At 44.0% G+C, this 16,141-nt stretch overlaps 1 protein-coding gene across 1 annotated transcript in view; it reads left to right on the top strand.

Annotated features, from left to right (window-relative positions):
• The window catches only part of LOC144480013 (glutamate receptor ionotropic, kainate 4-like), a 289,723-nt gene that overhangs the window by 53,931 nt on the left and 219,651 nt on the right, over positions 1-16,141 (top strand). Inside the window, exon 4 of the mRNA XM_078199163.1 lies at positions 11,948-12,113. Within this exon, the coding sequence (XP_078055289.1) occupies positions 11,948-12,113 (166 nt within the window). The remainder of the gene's footprint in view (positions 1-11,947; positions 12,114-16,141) is intronic.

Below are 16,141 nucleotides of genomic sequence, written 5' to 3'. Positions count from 1 at the left end.
TTTGAACACCAGGATGAGAACTTTAAAATGAATTATCAGACTAGAAGTCACTGTAGGTCAGTGAGCAAATAAAATTTGATTCAATGTGGATTTGGACAGCAAGTTTGAATGAGTTCAAGTTTGCAGTATCACATAATTGTTACGGCGCTGAAGGAAACCATTTGGCCCATCATGTCTACACTGACTCTCCACATGAGCATTATGTCTTAGTGCCATTCCACTGACCTTTCCTCTTATCATTCTTCTCTCCAACAAGAACAGTCCCAATCTCTCCTATCTTTCCTCAGAACTGAAGTTTCTCATGCTTAGAACCACTCTTGTAAGCCTCCTCCTCACTTTCTCCAATGCATTCACATCCTTCCTATAGTGTGGTGCCCAGAATTATACACAGTATTCCAACTGAGGTCCATCTTGTGTCTTATATAAATTCAGCATGATCTCCTTGCTGTTATACTCTATGCCTCTATTAATAAAGATGTGGAGATGCCGGCGTTGGACTGGGGTAAACACAGTAAGAAGTCTCACAACACCAGGTTAAAGTCCAACAGGTTTATTTGGTAGCAAATACCATTTGCTACCAAATAAACCTGTTGGACTTTAACCTGGTGTTGTGAGACTTCTTACTCTATTAATAAAGCCCAGAATACTATGTGCTTTATTAACTGCTTTCTCCACTTGTCCTTCTGCCTTCAATGATCCATGCACATATACACCCAGATCCCTCTTCTCCTGCACCCCCTTAAACATTTTACCCCTTATTTTATATTATCTCTGTATGTTCTTCCTACTAAAATGCATCACCTCACACTTCTTCACATTGAACATCATCTGCCACCTATCTGCCCACTCCACCAACTTGTCTGTGTCCTTTTGAAGTTCTATTCTGTCCACTTCACAGATTGCAAAACTTCCAAGTTTTGTGCCAGCCACAAACTTTGGAATTGTTCTTTACACGTTAGATTATTAATACATATGAGGAAAAGCAAGGGTCCCAATACCAACCCCTAGGAAACTCCACTGCAAACCTTCCTGCAGGCTGAAAAATATCCATTAACCATTACTCTTTGCTTCCTCCTATTTGCCAATTTTGTATCCAAGTTGCTCCAGTCCTTTTATTCCATTCTATGGGTGGAACATCAGGAGATACTGGAATAGTCGCGTCTGGAGAAACAAAGTCATGGTTGAGGGCTTCAGTAACTGATGAGCTGAGGCAGGTTTGTAGTTGGGCAATACAATGGATGTGGGAACGGACAATCAAGTGATGGAAAGGATAGAGAGTCAGAAGCTCACTTTGGGGTCAAATAGGACACCAAGTTGTGAATGGTCTGGTGCAGCCTCAGACAGTGGTGAAGAAGAAGGATAGAGTTGATGAGTAGACAATAGAGCTCATACCATGGGTGGGATTTTTTTGTGCATTCCGCCGTGGTGTGGCCCACCATTGGCCGGCAGTGGGGTCATTTGGTCCTGCCGTTGTCAACTTCGAATGACCCCTCACTCTGGGAAATCTGCACCATTGGTGGGGCCAGAAGATCCCACTGGCATGATCGACTGGAAAATTCAGGCCCATGGTTTTGGTATTTCAAATGTTTATTTGAAGAAACTTTCTATGACTCCAATAGAAAATGACAGGCAATCAGCAATGACAAATCAGAAACAATGGAGGGATTGAGACAGATGGTAATGGTGTAAGGGTAAGTATTGAAAATATATCACAACAGCCAAAAATGTTTTAGATGATGTTGAGGGACAGCTTGTGAATGAGAAATAGAAGGGGAACGAAAGTTAGATCCTTGGGGACAGTTGAGATAATGGTAAGGGAACAGGATAAGAAGACACTGCAAAAATTCTCTGCTATGATTGAATTAAGTAGCAATGGAAACAAGAGAGTGAGTTATAGCCAGCTGAACAAGACGGAGAAACTTTGGAAGAGGCTGGTGTGGCCAACTGTGCCAAAAGCTGCAGACAGGTTGAGATAATAGGAGGGCAGTTTAGCATGGACACAGGTTCTTCCATTTTAGATATCTTAGCGCAAATCATCAGGTCCTGGATATTTGTAAATCTTGAACAGGATGAATTTCTCCATTACCCTTTATTAACTTGTAGTGAATTTAGTTAGGTTCTCGCCCTTGATTTAGTTCTTTTTGTATTTCTGGCACAGTGAAGACTGATATTATTTGCGGAAGGATGTATTGGCCTTGGAGGGAGTACAGAGAAGGTTCACCAGGTTGATACCGGAGATGAGGGGGTTAGCTTATGAGGAAAGATTGAGTAGATTGGGCCTGTACTCGTTGGAGTTTGGAAGGCTGACGGGAGATCTTACAGAGACATATAAGATAATGAAGGGGCTCGACAGGGTAGAGGCAGAGAGATTCTTTCCACTTAGAAAGGAAACAAGAACTAGAGGACACAGCCTCAAAATAAGGGGGAGTCAGTTTAGAACAGAATTGAGGAGGAACCTCTTCTCAGAGGGTAGTGAATCTCTGGAATTCTCTGCCCATTGAAGCAGTGGAGGCTACCTCGTTAAATATGTTTAAGTCACAGGTAGATAGATTTCTGATCAATAAGGGAATTAAGGGTTATGGGGAGCGGGCGGGTAAGTGGAACTAAACCACTATCAGATCAGCCATGATCTTATTGAATGGCGGGGCAGACTCGAGGGGCTAGATGGCGTACTCCTGCTCCTATTTCTTATGTTCTTATGTAAGTCACTTGTAAGTCTAGCATTTTACAATTTCCAATTACAGTGCTTCCCATGTTTGTTATTATGGAGCCCACATTATCCTCCTCCTCTTCAGTGTAGCCCTTGTTATGCTTGCAAGCCTTTTTCATTTTTCCATTTTGCACTGTAATACTTATAGTGCATTCCATTGCTAGAACAAAGAACAATACAGCACAGGAACGGGCCCTTCGGCCCTCCAAGCCCGCACCGCTCCCTGCTCCAAATGAGACCATTCTTTTGTATCCCTCCATTCCCACTCCGTTAATGTGGCTATCTAGATAAGTCTTAAACGTTCCCAGTGTGTCCGCCTCCACCACCTTGCCCGGCAGCGCATTCCAGGCCCCCACCACCCTCTGCATAAAATACGTCCTTCTGATATCCGTGTTAAACCTTCCCCCCCGCCCACCTCACCTTGAACCTATGACCCCTCGTGAACGTCACCACCGACCTGGGAAAAAGCTTCCCACCGTTCAACCTATCTATGCCTTTCATAATTTTATACACCTCTATTAGGTCACCCCTCATCCTCCGTCTTTCCAGTGAGAACAACCCCAGTTTACCCAATCTCTCCTCATAACTAAGCCCTTCCATACCAGGCAACATCCTGGTCAACCTCCTCTGCACTCTCTCTAAAGCCTCCACGTCCTTCTGGTCGTGTGGCGACCAGAACTGGGCGCAGTATTCCAAATGCGGCCGAACCAACGTTCTATACAACTGCAACATCAGACCCCAACTTTTATACTCTATGCCCCGTCCTATAAAGGCAAGCATGCCATATGCCTTATTCACTACCTTCTCCACCTGTGACGTCACCTTTAAGGATCTGTGGACTTGCACACCCAGGTCCCTCTGCGTATCTACACCCTTTATGGTTCTGCCATTTATCGTATAGCTCCCCACTACGTTCGTTCTACCAAAATGCATCACTTCACATTTATCTGGATTGAACTCCACCTGCCATTTCTTTGCCCAAATTTCCAGCCTATCTATATCCATCTGTAGCTTCTGACAATGTTCCTCACCATCTGCAAGTCCAGCCATTTTCGTGTCGTCCGCAAACTTACTGATCACCCCAGTTACACCTTCTTCCAGATCGTTTATGCTGCTCATATCCATGGTATTTGGCATTCAAATCAGCACTTTCGTTTAGAAACCCTACAGTGCAGAAGGAGGCCATTTGGCCCATCGAGTCTGCACCGACCACAATCCCACCCAGGCCCTACCCCCACATATTTACCCGCTAATCCCACTAACCTACGCATCTCAGGACTCTAAGGGGCAATTTTTAACCTGGCCAATCAACCTAACCCGCACATCTTTGGACTGTGGGAGGAAACCGGAGCACCCGGAGGAAACCCACGCAGACACAAGGAGAATGTGCAAACTCCACACAGACAGTGACCCGAGCCTAACACATTTCTATAAGACCATAAGACCATAAGACATAGGAGCGGAAGTAAGGCCATTCGGCCCATCGAGTCCACTCCACCATTCAATCATGGTTGATTTCAACTCCATTTACCCGCTCTCTCCCCATAGCCCTTAATTCCTCGAGAAATCAAGAATTTATCAATTTCTGTCTTGAAGACGCTCAACGTCTCGGCCTCCACAGCCCTCTGTGGCAATGAATTCCACAGACCCACCACTCTCTGGCTGAAGAAATTTCTCCTCATCTCTGTTCTAAAGTGACTCCCTTTTATTCTAAGGCTGTGCCCCCGCGTCCTAGTCTCCCCTGTTAATGGAAACAACTTCCCTACGTCCATCCTATCTAAGCCGTTCATTATCTTGTAAGTTTCTATCAGATCTCCCCTCAACCTCCTAAACTCCAATGAATATAATCCCACGATCCTCAGACGTTCATCGTATGTCAGGCCTACCATTCCTGGGATCATCCGTGTGAATCTCCGCTGGACCCGCTCCAGTGCCAGTATGTCCTTCCTGAGGTGTGGGGCCCAAAATTGCTCACAGTACTCCAAATGGGGCCTAACCAGTGCTTTATAAAGCCTCAGAAGTACATCCCTGCTTTTGTATTCCAAGCCTCTTGAGATAAATGACAACATTACATTTGCTTTCCTAATTACGGACTCAACCTGCAAGTTTACCTTTAGAGAATCCTGGACTAGGACTCCCAAGTCCCTTTGCACTTTAGCATTATGAATTTTGTCACCGTTTAGAAAATAGTCCATGCCTCTATTCTTTTTTCCAAAGTGTACGACCTCGCACTTGCCCACGTTGAATTTCATCAGCCACTTCTTGGACCACTCTCCTAAACTGTCTAAATCTTTCTGCAGCCTCCCCACCTCCTCAATACTACCTACCCCTCCACCTATCTTTGTATCATCGGCAAATTTGGCCAGAATGCTCCCAGTCCCGTCATCTAGATCGTTAATATATAAAGAGAACAGCTGTGGCCCCAACACTGAACCCTGCGGGACACCACTTGTCACCGGTTGCCATTCTGAGAAAGAACCTTTTATCCCAACTCTCTGCCTTCTGTCTGACAGCCAATCGTCAATCCATGTTAGTACCTTGCCTCGAATACCATGGGCCCTTATTTTACTCAGCAGTCTCCCGTGAGGCACCTTGTCAAAGGCCTTTTGGAAGTCAAGATAGATAACATCCATTGGCTCTCCTTGGTCTAACCTATTTGTTATCTCTTCAAAGAACTCTAACAGGTTTGTCAGGCACGACCTCCCCTTACTAAATCCATGCTGACTTGTCTTAATCCGACCCTGCACTTCCAAGAATTTAGAAATCTCATCCTTAACGATGGATTCTAGAATTTTGCCAACAACTGAGGTTAGGCTAATTGGCCTATAATTTTCCATCTTTTTTCTTGTTCCCTTCTTGAACAGTGGGGTTACAACAGCGATTTTCCAATCCTCTGGGACTTTCCCTGACTCCAGTGACTTTTGAAAGATCATAACTAACGCCTCCACTATTTCTTCAGCTATCTCCTTTAGAACTCTAGGATGTAGCCCATCTGGGCCCGGAGATTTATCAATTTTCAGACCTTTTAGTTTCTCTAGCACTTTCTCCTTTGTGATGGCAACCATATTCAACTCTGCCCCCTGACTTTCCTGAATTGTTGGGATATTACTCATGTCTTCTACTGTGAAGACTGACGCAAAGTACTTATTAAGTTCCTCAGCTATTTCCTTGTCTCCCATCACTAGATTACCAGCGTCATTTTGGAGCGGCCCAATGTCTACTTTTGCCTCCCGTTTGTTTTTAATGTATTTAAAGAAACTTTTACTATCATTCCTAATGTTACTGGCTAGCCTACCTTCATATTTGATCCTCTCCTTCCTTATTTCTCTCTTTGTTATCCTCTGTTTGTTTTTATAGCCTTCCCAATCTTCTGACTTCCCACTACTCTTTGCCACATTATAGGCTCTCTCTTTTGCCTTGATGCATTCCCTGACTTCCTTTGTCAGCCATGGCTGCCTAATCCCCCCTCTGATAACCTTTCTTTTGTTTGGGATGAACCTCTGCACTGTGTCCTCAATTACTCCCAGAAACTCCTGCCATTGCTGTTCTACTGTCTTTCCCACTAGGCTCTGCTTCCAGTCGATTTTTGTCAGTTCCTCCCTCATGCGCCTGTAATTACCTTTATTTAACTGTAGAACCTTCACATCTGATTCTGCCTTCCTTCTTTCAAATTGCAGACTGAATTCTACCATATTATGATCACTGCTTCCTAAGTGTTCCCTTACTTTAAGATCTTTTATCACGTCTGGCTCATTACATAACACTAAGTCCAGAATAGCCTGTTCCCTCGTGGGCTCCATCACAAGCTGTTCCAAAAAGCCGTCCTGTAAACATTCAATGAATTCCCTTTCTTTGGGTCCACTGGCAACATTATTTACCCAGTCCACCTGCATATTGAAATCCCCCATGATCACTGTGACCTTGCCTTTCTGACATGCCCTTTCTATTTCGTGGTGCATTTTGTGCCCCTGGTCCTGACCACTGTCAGGAGGCCTGTACATAACTCCCATTATGGTTTTTTTGCCTTTGTGGTTCCTCAACTCTACCCACACAGACTCCACATCGTCTGACCCTATGTCGTTTAGTGCTATTGATTTAATTTCATTTCTAATTAACAAGGCAACCCCGCCCCCTCTACCCACCCCTCTGTCTTTTCGATAGGTTGTGAATCCCTGGATGTTTAACTGCCAGTCCTGAACCCCCTGCAACCACGTCTCTGTGATGCCTACCACATCATACCTGCCAGTCACAATCTGGGCCACAAGCTCATCTACCTTGTTCCGGACACTGCGGGCATTTAAATATAGCACCTTTAATTCCCTATTGACCGTCCCTTTTTGTTTTCGTAGTGTGGTGGACCTTGGTCTACTGAGCCTTTCCAGACACTGTGTCATATTTTGTGAGATGGGGACTATCGTAACCTCTCCTGAGTGCTGTCTTTTCGTGATTTTTTGTAATCCTAAGCAGCTACGCTTCCCACTGATTCCTTCACCTCTTGGTTCCCTGACTTTCCCTTCCCCCCCAATCTCTTGTTTAAAGTCCTATTGACCACCCCATTTACTCTCTTCGCCAGAACACTGATCCCAGCTCGGTCCAGGTGGAGACCATCCCAACGGTATAGGTCCCCCCTGCCCCAAAACTGATGCCAGTGTCCCATGAAAAAGAACCCTTCTTTCCCACACCACTCTTTCAGCCACGTGTTAACTTCCCTTATTCTTGCCTCCCTATGCCAATTTGCACGTGGCTCGGGCAGTAATCCGGAGATTATGACCCTTGAGGACCTGTTTTTTAATTTGAATCCTAGCTCTTTATAATCTTTAAACAGGTCCTCTTTCTATTGTTGACCAAGACTGTTAACCACAGATGTAGGGTTAAAATTGCCCCAATAGTAATGAAAAATAGCTTACCTCTTACACTGGGAAACAGCATAATTTGAAAATTTTTCTAACTTCCTTGCTGCCAGCTTATGCTTAAATTCAGAATCTTTCTGTTGTTGGAAATCAAGTACCTAAGAAGAATAGAGTCATAGAGCAGAACAGCACAGAAACAGACCCTTCGGTCCAACTGGTCCATGCTGCCCATGCTGTCCTCCCAGCTAGTCCCAATTGTCCGCAATAATTGTATACTTCACATGAAGTCAGCTCTATGTAGTCATAGAATGTTCACCGGAAGTGCTGCAATAAATGACTGCATTTCCTTTCTCAGTCTGGAGCTTGTCGTCAGCCTCTGAGAGTTGGCATGCAAAGTGACATTTGATCAGCTTCAATCTTTGTATTGTGTTTTCACTAACATTTGCCACAAGATCCACAGTGAACATACTGGTCACTTAAATATGTGTTTTTTCTGTTAAGAAATGTTAGAGGAGATGGTGGAGTAGTGGTAACGCTACTGGACCAGTAACCCAGACTAATGCTTCAGATCACAAATTCAAATCCCACCACGATAGCTGCTGCAATTTAAATTCAATTAATAAAATCAAGAATTGAAAACTGATTTCAATGAAACCATCATTGATTTTTGTTGTAAAAACCATTTGATTCATGAATGCCTTTCAGAAAAAGAAAATCTGCTCCCCTCACCTAGTCTGACCTAAATGTCATTTCAGACCCACAGCAATGCAGTTAACTCTTAACTACCCTCATCTAACAAGCTTCTCAGTTCAATGGAAATTAGGTGAGAAATTCTGACCTTGCCAGTGTTGCTCATATTCCATCAAAGTATAAAGAGCAAAGAATCCTTTTGTCACCATTGGCTCTTCTCATTCTGTTTTGCAGAATTAAAATAAAAACCAGTTAAAAACTCAACAGAACAAATATTGATCTTTGTCAAATTTGCAAATATAAAAGTTTGAATTAATTTGAACTTCACTTTTTCCAGAGGCCAAGACCTCTCGCTGAAGCATGAGTTAGCACAAGAAAATAGGGCAAAAAATCATAGCCATCAATCTGAATTTCCTTTCAAATATTTCAATTAACTGAAGGTTAAAATTAATTTTCCACCAATGTGAGGCTACGCATGGAGAGTAGAGACTGATAATATTTAGCCTTATAAACATAGGAACAGTAAACATAGGAACAGGAGGAGGCCATTTAGCCCCTCAAGCCTCTTCCAGCATTAAATGAATCATAATTGATGGGTCTTTGCCCCAAATCCCTCAATACATTTGGTTAATAAAAATCGAATGAAAAATCACAGATTTATAAATCCAGCCTTACTATGAAATTGTTGCTTTTGGGGGGTTAATATCACATGATCTGCCTGGTGTCTTGAAGACCTGAGTGCACCCTTGCTCCCTCATGCCCTATAAAAAAACTTTAGATCTTCTCAGAGAACTCCCTCTTTCTGTATCCACAACATCTCTCCTGTTCAGGGCACAGCTAAATTGCAATTAGGGTCCCATTGACCATAAGAGGACACTCATGTACAGATTTGATTTGATTTGATTTATTATTATCACATGTATTAACATACAGTGAAAAGTATTGTTTTTTGTGCGCTATACAGACTGAGTATGTAGGATATGTAGTATCATAGGAAGGAAAGGAGAGAGCTCGGGTGTCGAGAAAGATCAACTTAATGCAAGGTAGGTCCATTCGAAAGTCTGACAGCAGCAGGGAAGAAGCTGTTCTTGAGTCGGTTGGTCCGTGACCTCAAATTTTTGTATCTTTTTCCCGATGGAAGAAAATGGAAGAGAGAATGTCCGGGGTGTGTGGGGTCTTTAATTATGCTGGCTGCTTTTCAGAGGCAGCGGGAAGTGTAGACAGTCAGTGGATGGGAGTCTGGAATTGCCTTGCAGAAATTAGCTTACAGAACGTTGTAGATTAAAATCAGAAATGGCCAAAAGGAACAGGATCTGAATCAATCAGTAACCATTTTTTTGTATCTGCCACCCACTGCTGGGCAGGTCGGGTTAAAATCTTTCGTCATATTTTTCCTTGATTTAAAAACCTATCAAATGTATGTACACAAGCTTAACCTGTGCTCCCTATTTTCAAGAAGGGGAATAGGGATAGCCCAGGTAATTACCGACTGGTGAGTCTAACCTCAGTGGTTGGTAAGCTGATGGAGAAGATCCTGAGAGACAAGATTTATGAGCATTTAAGAGAGGTTTAATATGCTCAAGAATACTCAGCATGGCTTTGTCAAAGGCAGATCGTGCCTTACAAGCCTGGTGGAGTTCTTCGAAAATGTGACGAAACACATTGACGAAGGGAAAGCGGTAGATGTGGTTTATATGGATTTTAGCAAGGCATTCGATAAGGTCCCCCATGCAAGGCTTCTAGAAAAAGTGAGAGGGCATGGGAGCCAAGGGGCTGCTGCCCTGTGGATCCAGAACTGGCTTGCGCAAAGGAGGCAGAGAGTGGGTATAGATGGGTCTTTTTCTAAATGGAGGTCGGTCACCAGTGGTGTGCTCCAGTTCTGAAACCTTTGCTGTTTGTCATTTTCTTAAATGACCTGGATGAGGAAGTGGAGGGATGGGTTGGTAAGTTTGCCAACGACACGAAGGTTGGTGGGGTTGTGGATAGTCTGGAGGGATGTCAGAAGTTACAGAGGGACATAGATAGGATGCAAGACTGGGCGGAGAAGTGGCAGATGGACTTCAACCCAGATAAATGCGTAGTGGTCCATTTTGGCAAGTCAAATGGGATGAAGGAGTACAATATAAAGGGAAAGACTCTTAGTACTGTAGAGGATCAGAAGGACCTCGGGGTCCGGGTCCATAGGAGTCTAAAATCGGCCCCGCAGGTGGAGGAGGTGGTTAAGAAGGCGTATGTGTGCTGGCCTTTATCAATCGAGGGAGTGAGTTTAGGAGTCCGGGGATATTGATGCAGCTATATAAGACCCTCGTCAGACCCCACCTGGAGTACTGTGCTCAGTTCTGGTCGCCTCAGTAGAGGAAGGATGTGGAAAAGATTGAATGGGTGCAGAGGAGATTTACAAGGATGTTGCCTGGATTGAGTGGCATGCCTTATGAGGATAGGCTGAGGGAGCTCGGTCTTTCCTCCTTGGAGAGACGTAGGATGAGAGGAGACCTAATAGTGGTATATAAGATGTTGGGAGGCAAAGATTGGGGGGACTCTCAGAGGCTTTTTCCCAGGGTGCAAATGGCTGCTACGAGAGGACACAGGTTTAAGGTGCTGGGGGGTAGGTACAGGGGAAATGTTAGGGGGAAGTTTTTCACACAGACGGTGGTGGGCGAGTGGAATCGGCTGCCGTCAGTGGTGGTGGTGGCAAACTCAATAGGGTCTTTTAAGAGACACCTGGATGAGAACATGGGACTTAATAGGATAGAGGGTTATAGGTAGGCCTAAAAGATAGGGATATGTTCGGCACAACTTGTGGGGCCGAAGGGCCTGTTTTGTGCTGTAGTTTTTCTATGTTCTATGTTTCTTAACCAGAATGCATCATTTTAATGTAAATTGTAGTGGGATTTTTAGTTCAAAACAACATTGGCTCTGCATATCAGAATGCATTCCAAACAATTGGACAATAGGAACATTCTGTCACCTGAATGGGGTTCCCATTGACAGTTTTAAATGATTTGCATCTGTCGAGTACAGTGGTTCCCAAACTTTTTTCATTGGGCCGCACTTTCGGAATAAAAATTTGCTCGCGCCACACCGAATTTTTTATTGTTAAGAAATACATTCAAAAACAAAAGAAACAACTCCTAGCAGTGCTTGATTCATAACATGGAACACAACTACTTTATAATATGATCATGGGACATCCAGAAAGTATAAAACAATGCTTGTTTAAACCATGTTTAAATGTTTCTTTGATCGTCCTTGAATCTTCCCGCCACACTTGCCATCCTCTCTCGCCGCACCAGTGTGGCGCGCCGCACCCTTTGGGAACCACTGGTCTAGTATATGAGGGAGAGGAATGTGGGTGGTACAGAATATAGATAATCAAGTCTGTGTGGAGTTTTCACATTATCCCCATGTGTGGATGCTCCAGTTTCCTCCCACAGTCCAAAGAAGAGCAGGTTAGGTAGATTGGCCATGCTAAATTGCCCCTCAGTGTCCCAAGAGGTGTAGGTTAGGGGGAATTAGCTGGGTAAATACATGGGGCTATGGGGATAGGGCTTGGGTAAGATGCTCTGTCAGAGAGTCAATGCCGAATGGCCTCCATCTGCATTGTAGGGGTCCTATGATTCTATGAATTAATTATGAAATAGAATCTGTTTATGTACTGAGCTGTCGCACTAATGAACTTCTCTCCTCTTCAATGCAGGTTCCTCATGTTAAAGTAGCTGCTGAAGAAATTCCTAAATTGCAGAATTTGAGGTTCACTACATTAAATCTGCACCCAAGTAATATGGACATCAGCTTGGCTATTGCTAACATCTTGAACTTCTTCAATAGGACCATGGCATGCCTGATCTGTGCCAAAGTTGAATGTAAGAACAGCAAAGGCTATCATTGAATGTGAAAATAGAAATCATAGTTATCTCAAACATTATAACTGAATGAAACAGTCATTGAAACCTTGTAAAAGTAGATTGGTGAGGGAAATCCATTGGTCTATTGCTGTGTGTACCTGATAAGTATCAGTGCGATAGTGGAACAGCTAAAAGAAAATAACATCAATCTTCTGAGAATTGCTTTGAAGAGACAAGTGTGCAGGGGCTGTTTTCATGGTTTAATGAAAAATTACCTGAGGATTGAGGGAATGAAAGGTTTGACCATCTCATCTCCTTCATCATATTTCCCTGACCATTCAGTGAATACATAAGTGAACCATCTCACACACTGCTTCATATTCCGAAGCTATTCCAGTGCAAGATGGCAGAGAGAGTATTGACATTCAATCACATGCAAGGAGTAGTGCCAGGCATATACGTGAGATAACAACCAAGTAAACCTACAATACAGGACTACATATATATTAAACAGTAGATTAGCATATTATCTCAGTCAAGCGATCCAACAACCAACAGGTCAGATTAAAGCCTGCAGTCCTGCCACATCCAGTCATGATGTGGACAATAAAGAGTTAACTGGAGGAGGAGGCTATTGCTTGAATAGTCTGTGGAACAGTCCTCCCAATTTTGACAAAGGACCCTGCGCATTAGTGAGGGTAAACTGGGCAGGGTATCTCTATGCTGGTGCCTATGTGGAAATGTGAGAGAGAGTGTGCGTGTGTGTTTGTGTGTTTGAGAGAGTGTGTGTTTGAGAGTGAGAGTGTGCACGTGTGTGTTTGTGTGAGACAGACTGAGAGTATATGTGTGTGAGAGAGTGCATGTGAGAGAGAGTGTGTGTGTGTGTGAGAGATTGTGCGTGTGTGTTTGTGTGTGTGAGAGACTGTGTTTGAGAGAGTGTATGTGTGAGTCTGTGTGTGTGTGAGAGTGTGTGACAGAGAGAAAATGTGTGTGAGAGAGAGAATGTGTTTGAGAGAGAGAGAGAATGTGTGTGACCACCACACAGTCCTTGTGGAGACAAAGTTCAGTCATCATTTTGAGAAAACCCTCCATCGTGTTGTGTGGTACTGCCGCTGTTCTAAAGGGGGTAGATTTTGAACAGATCTAGCAAATCAAGACTGGGAATCCATGAGGCACTGTGGGCCATCAACAGCAGCAGAATTGTACTCAGCCACAGTCTGTAATCTCATGGCCCGGCATATCCCCCCTGCCATTACCACCCATCCAGGGATCATAAGAACATAAGAACATAAGAAATAGGAGCAGGAGTAGGCCATCTAGCCCCTCGAGCCTGCCCCGCCATTCAATAAGATCATGGCTGATCTGACGTGGATCAGTACCACATACCCGCCTGATCCCCATAACCCTTAATTCCCTTACCGATCAGGAATCCATCCATCCGCGCTTTAAACATATTCAGCGAGGTAGCCTCCACCACCTCAGTGGGCAGAGAATTCCAGAGATTCACCACCCTCTGGGAGAAGAAGTTCCTCCTCAACTCTGTCTTAAACCGACCCCCCTTTATTTTGAGGCTGTGTCCTCTAGTTTTAACTTCCTTACTAAGTGGAAAGAATCTCTCCGCCTCCACCCTATCCAGCCCCCGCATTATCTTATAAGTCTCCATAAGATCCCCCCTCATCCTTCTAAACTCCAACGAGTACAAACCCAATCTCCTCAGCCTCTCCTCATAATCCAAACCCCTCATCTCCGGTATCAACCTGGTGAACCTTCTCTGCACTCCCTCCAATGCCAATATATCCTTCCTCATATAAGGGGACCAATACTGCACACAGTATTCCAGCTGCGGCCTCACCAATGCCCTGTACAGGTGCATCAAGACATCCCTGCTTTTATATTCTATCCCCCTCGCAATATAGGCCAACATCCCATTTGCCTTCTTGATCACCTGTTGTACCTGCAGACTGGGCTTTTGCGTCTCATGCACAAGGACCCCCAGGTCCCTTTGCACGGTAGCATGTTTTAATTTGTTTCCATTGAGATAGTAATCCCATTTGTTATTATTTCCTCCAAAGTGTATAACCTCGCATTTCTCAACGTTATACTCCATTTGCCATATCCTCGCCCACTCACTCAGCCTGTCCAAATCTCTCTGCAGATCTTCTCCGTCCTCCACACGATTCACTTTTCCACTTATCTTTGTGTCGTCTGCAAACTTCGTTATCCTACACTCCGTCCCCTCCTCCAGATCATCTGTATAAATGGTAAACAGTTGCGGCCCGAGTACCGATCCCTGCGGCACGCCACTAGTTACCTTCCTCCAACCGGAAAAACACCCATTTATTCCGACTCTTTGCTTCCTGTCGGATAGCCAGTCCCCAATCCACTTTAACACACTACCCCCAACTCCGTGTGCCCTAATCTTCTTCAGCAGCCTTTTATGGGGCACCTTATCAAACGCCTTTTGGAAATCCAAAAACACCGCATCCACCGGTTCTCCTCCATCAACCGCCCTCGTCACATCTTCATAAAAATCCAACATGTTCGTCAAGCACGACTTTCCCCTCATGAATCCATGCTGCGTCTGATTGATCGAACCATTTCTATCCAGATGCCCTGCTATCTCCTCTTTAATAATGGATTCCAGCATTTTCCCTACTACAGACGTTAAGCTGACCGGCCTATAGTTACCCGCCTTTTGTCTCCTTCCTTTTTTAAACAGCGGCGTAACATTAGCCGTTTTCCAATCAACCGGCACTACCCCAGAATGCAACGAGTTTTGATAAATAATCACTAACGCATCCATTATTACCTCTGACATTTCTTTCAATACCCTGGGATGCATTCCATCCGGACCCGGGGACTTGTCCACCGTCAGTCCCATTAGTCTACCCAGCACTGCCTCTCTGGTAACATTAATTGTATTAAATATTTCTCCTGCTGCCAACCCTCTATCGTTAATATTTGGCAAACTATTTGTGTCCTCCACCGTGAAGACCGACACAAAAAACTTATTTAAAGACTCAGCCATATCCTCATTTCCCACTATTATCTCCCCCCTCTCGTCCTCCAAGGGTCCAACATTCACTCTAGCCACTCTATTCCTTTTTATATATTTATAAAAACTTTTACTATCATTTTTTATATTAATTGCTAGCCTAGCTTCATAGTCTATCCTTCCTTTCTTTGTCGCTTTCTTAGTCTCTCTTTGTTGTTTCTTAAATTTTTCCCAATCACTTGTTTCTCCACTATTTTTGGCCACTCTGTACGCAGCTGTTTTTATTTTAATACTCTCCTTTATTTCCTTCGTTATCCACGGCCGGTTCTCCCTTTTCTTACAATCCTTGTTTTTTGCTGGAATATATTTTTGCAACCCTGATCAACCCTGGTTCAATGAAGAGTGCAGGAGGGAATGCCAGGAGCAACACCAGATATACCGAAAAATGATATATCAATGTGGTGAAGCTACAATACAAGATGACTTGCGTGCCAAACAGCGTAAGCAGCAAGTAGATCCTGAGGGGCCTTGACAGCGTGGATATGGAGAGGATGTTTCCTTTTGTCAGAAAATCTAAAACTAGGGATCACTGTTTAAAAATAAGGGGTCACTCATTTAAGACGCAGATGAGGAGCTTTTTTTTCTCTCAGAGGATTATTAGTCTCTGGAACTCCTTCAAAAGGCAGTGGAAGCAGATTGGTTGAATATTTTCAAGACAGAGCCAGATAGATTCTTGATAAACGAGGGTAAAAGGTTATTGAGGATAGCAGAAATGTGGGGTTGAAGTTACAATCTGATCAGCTGTGATCTTATTGAATGGAGGAACAAGTTAGAGGGGCTCAGTGGCCTGCCACTGTTCAAAATTTGTATGTTTATAGACAGAGCTAAATGATTCCACAACCAATGCAGTGTATCTAAGCTCTGCAATCCTGCCACATCCAGCCATGAATGGTGATGGACAATTAAACAACTCACTGAGGAGAAGCCTCCACAAATATCCCCATCTTCAATGATGGAGGAGCCCAGCACATCAGTGCAAAAGATAAGGTTG

The sequence above is a fragment of the Mustelus asterias genome, chromosome 27 (genome assembly GCF_964213995.1).
Source record: "Mustelus asterias chromosome 27, sMusAst1.hap1.1, whole genome shotgun sequence".
In the NCBI taxonomy this organism is placed as follows: domain Eukaryota; kingdom Metazoa; phylum Chordata; class Chondrichthyes; order Carcharhiniformes; family Triakidae; genus Mustelus; species Mustelus asterias.
Note: the sequence above shows the minus strand (reverse complement) of the source record. Positions and strands in the feature narration are given on the sequence as shown.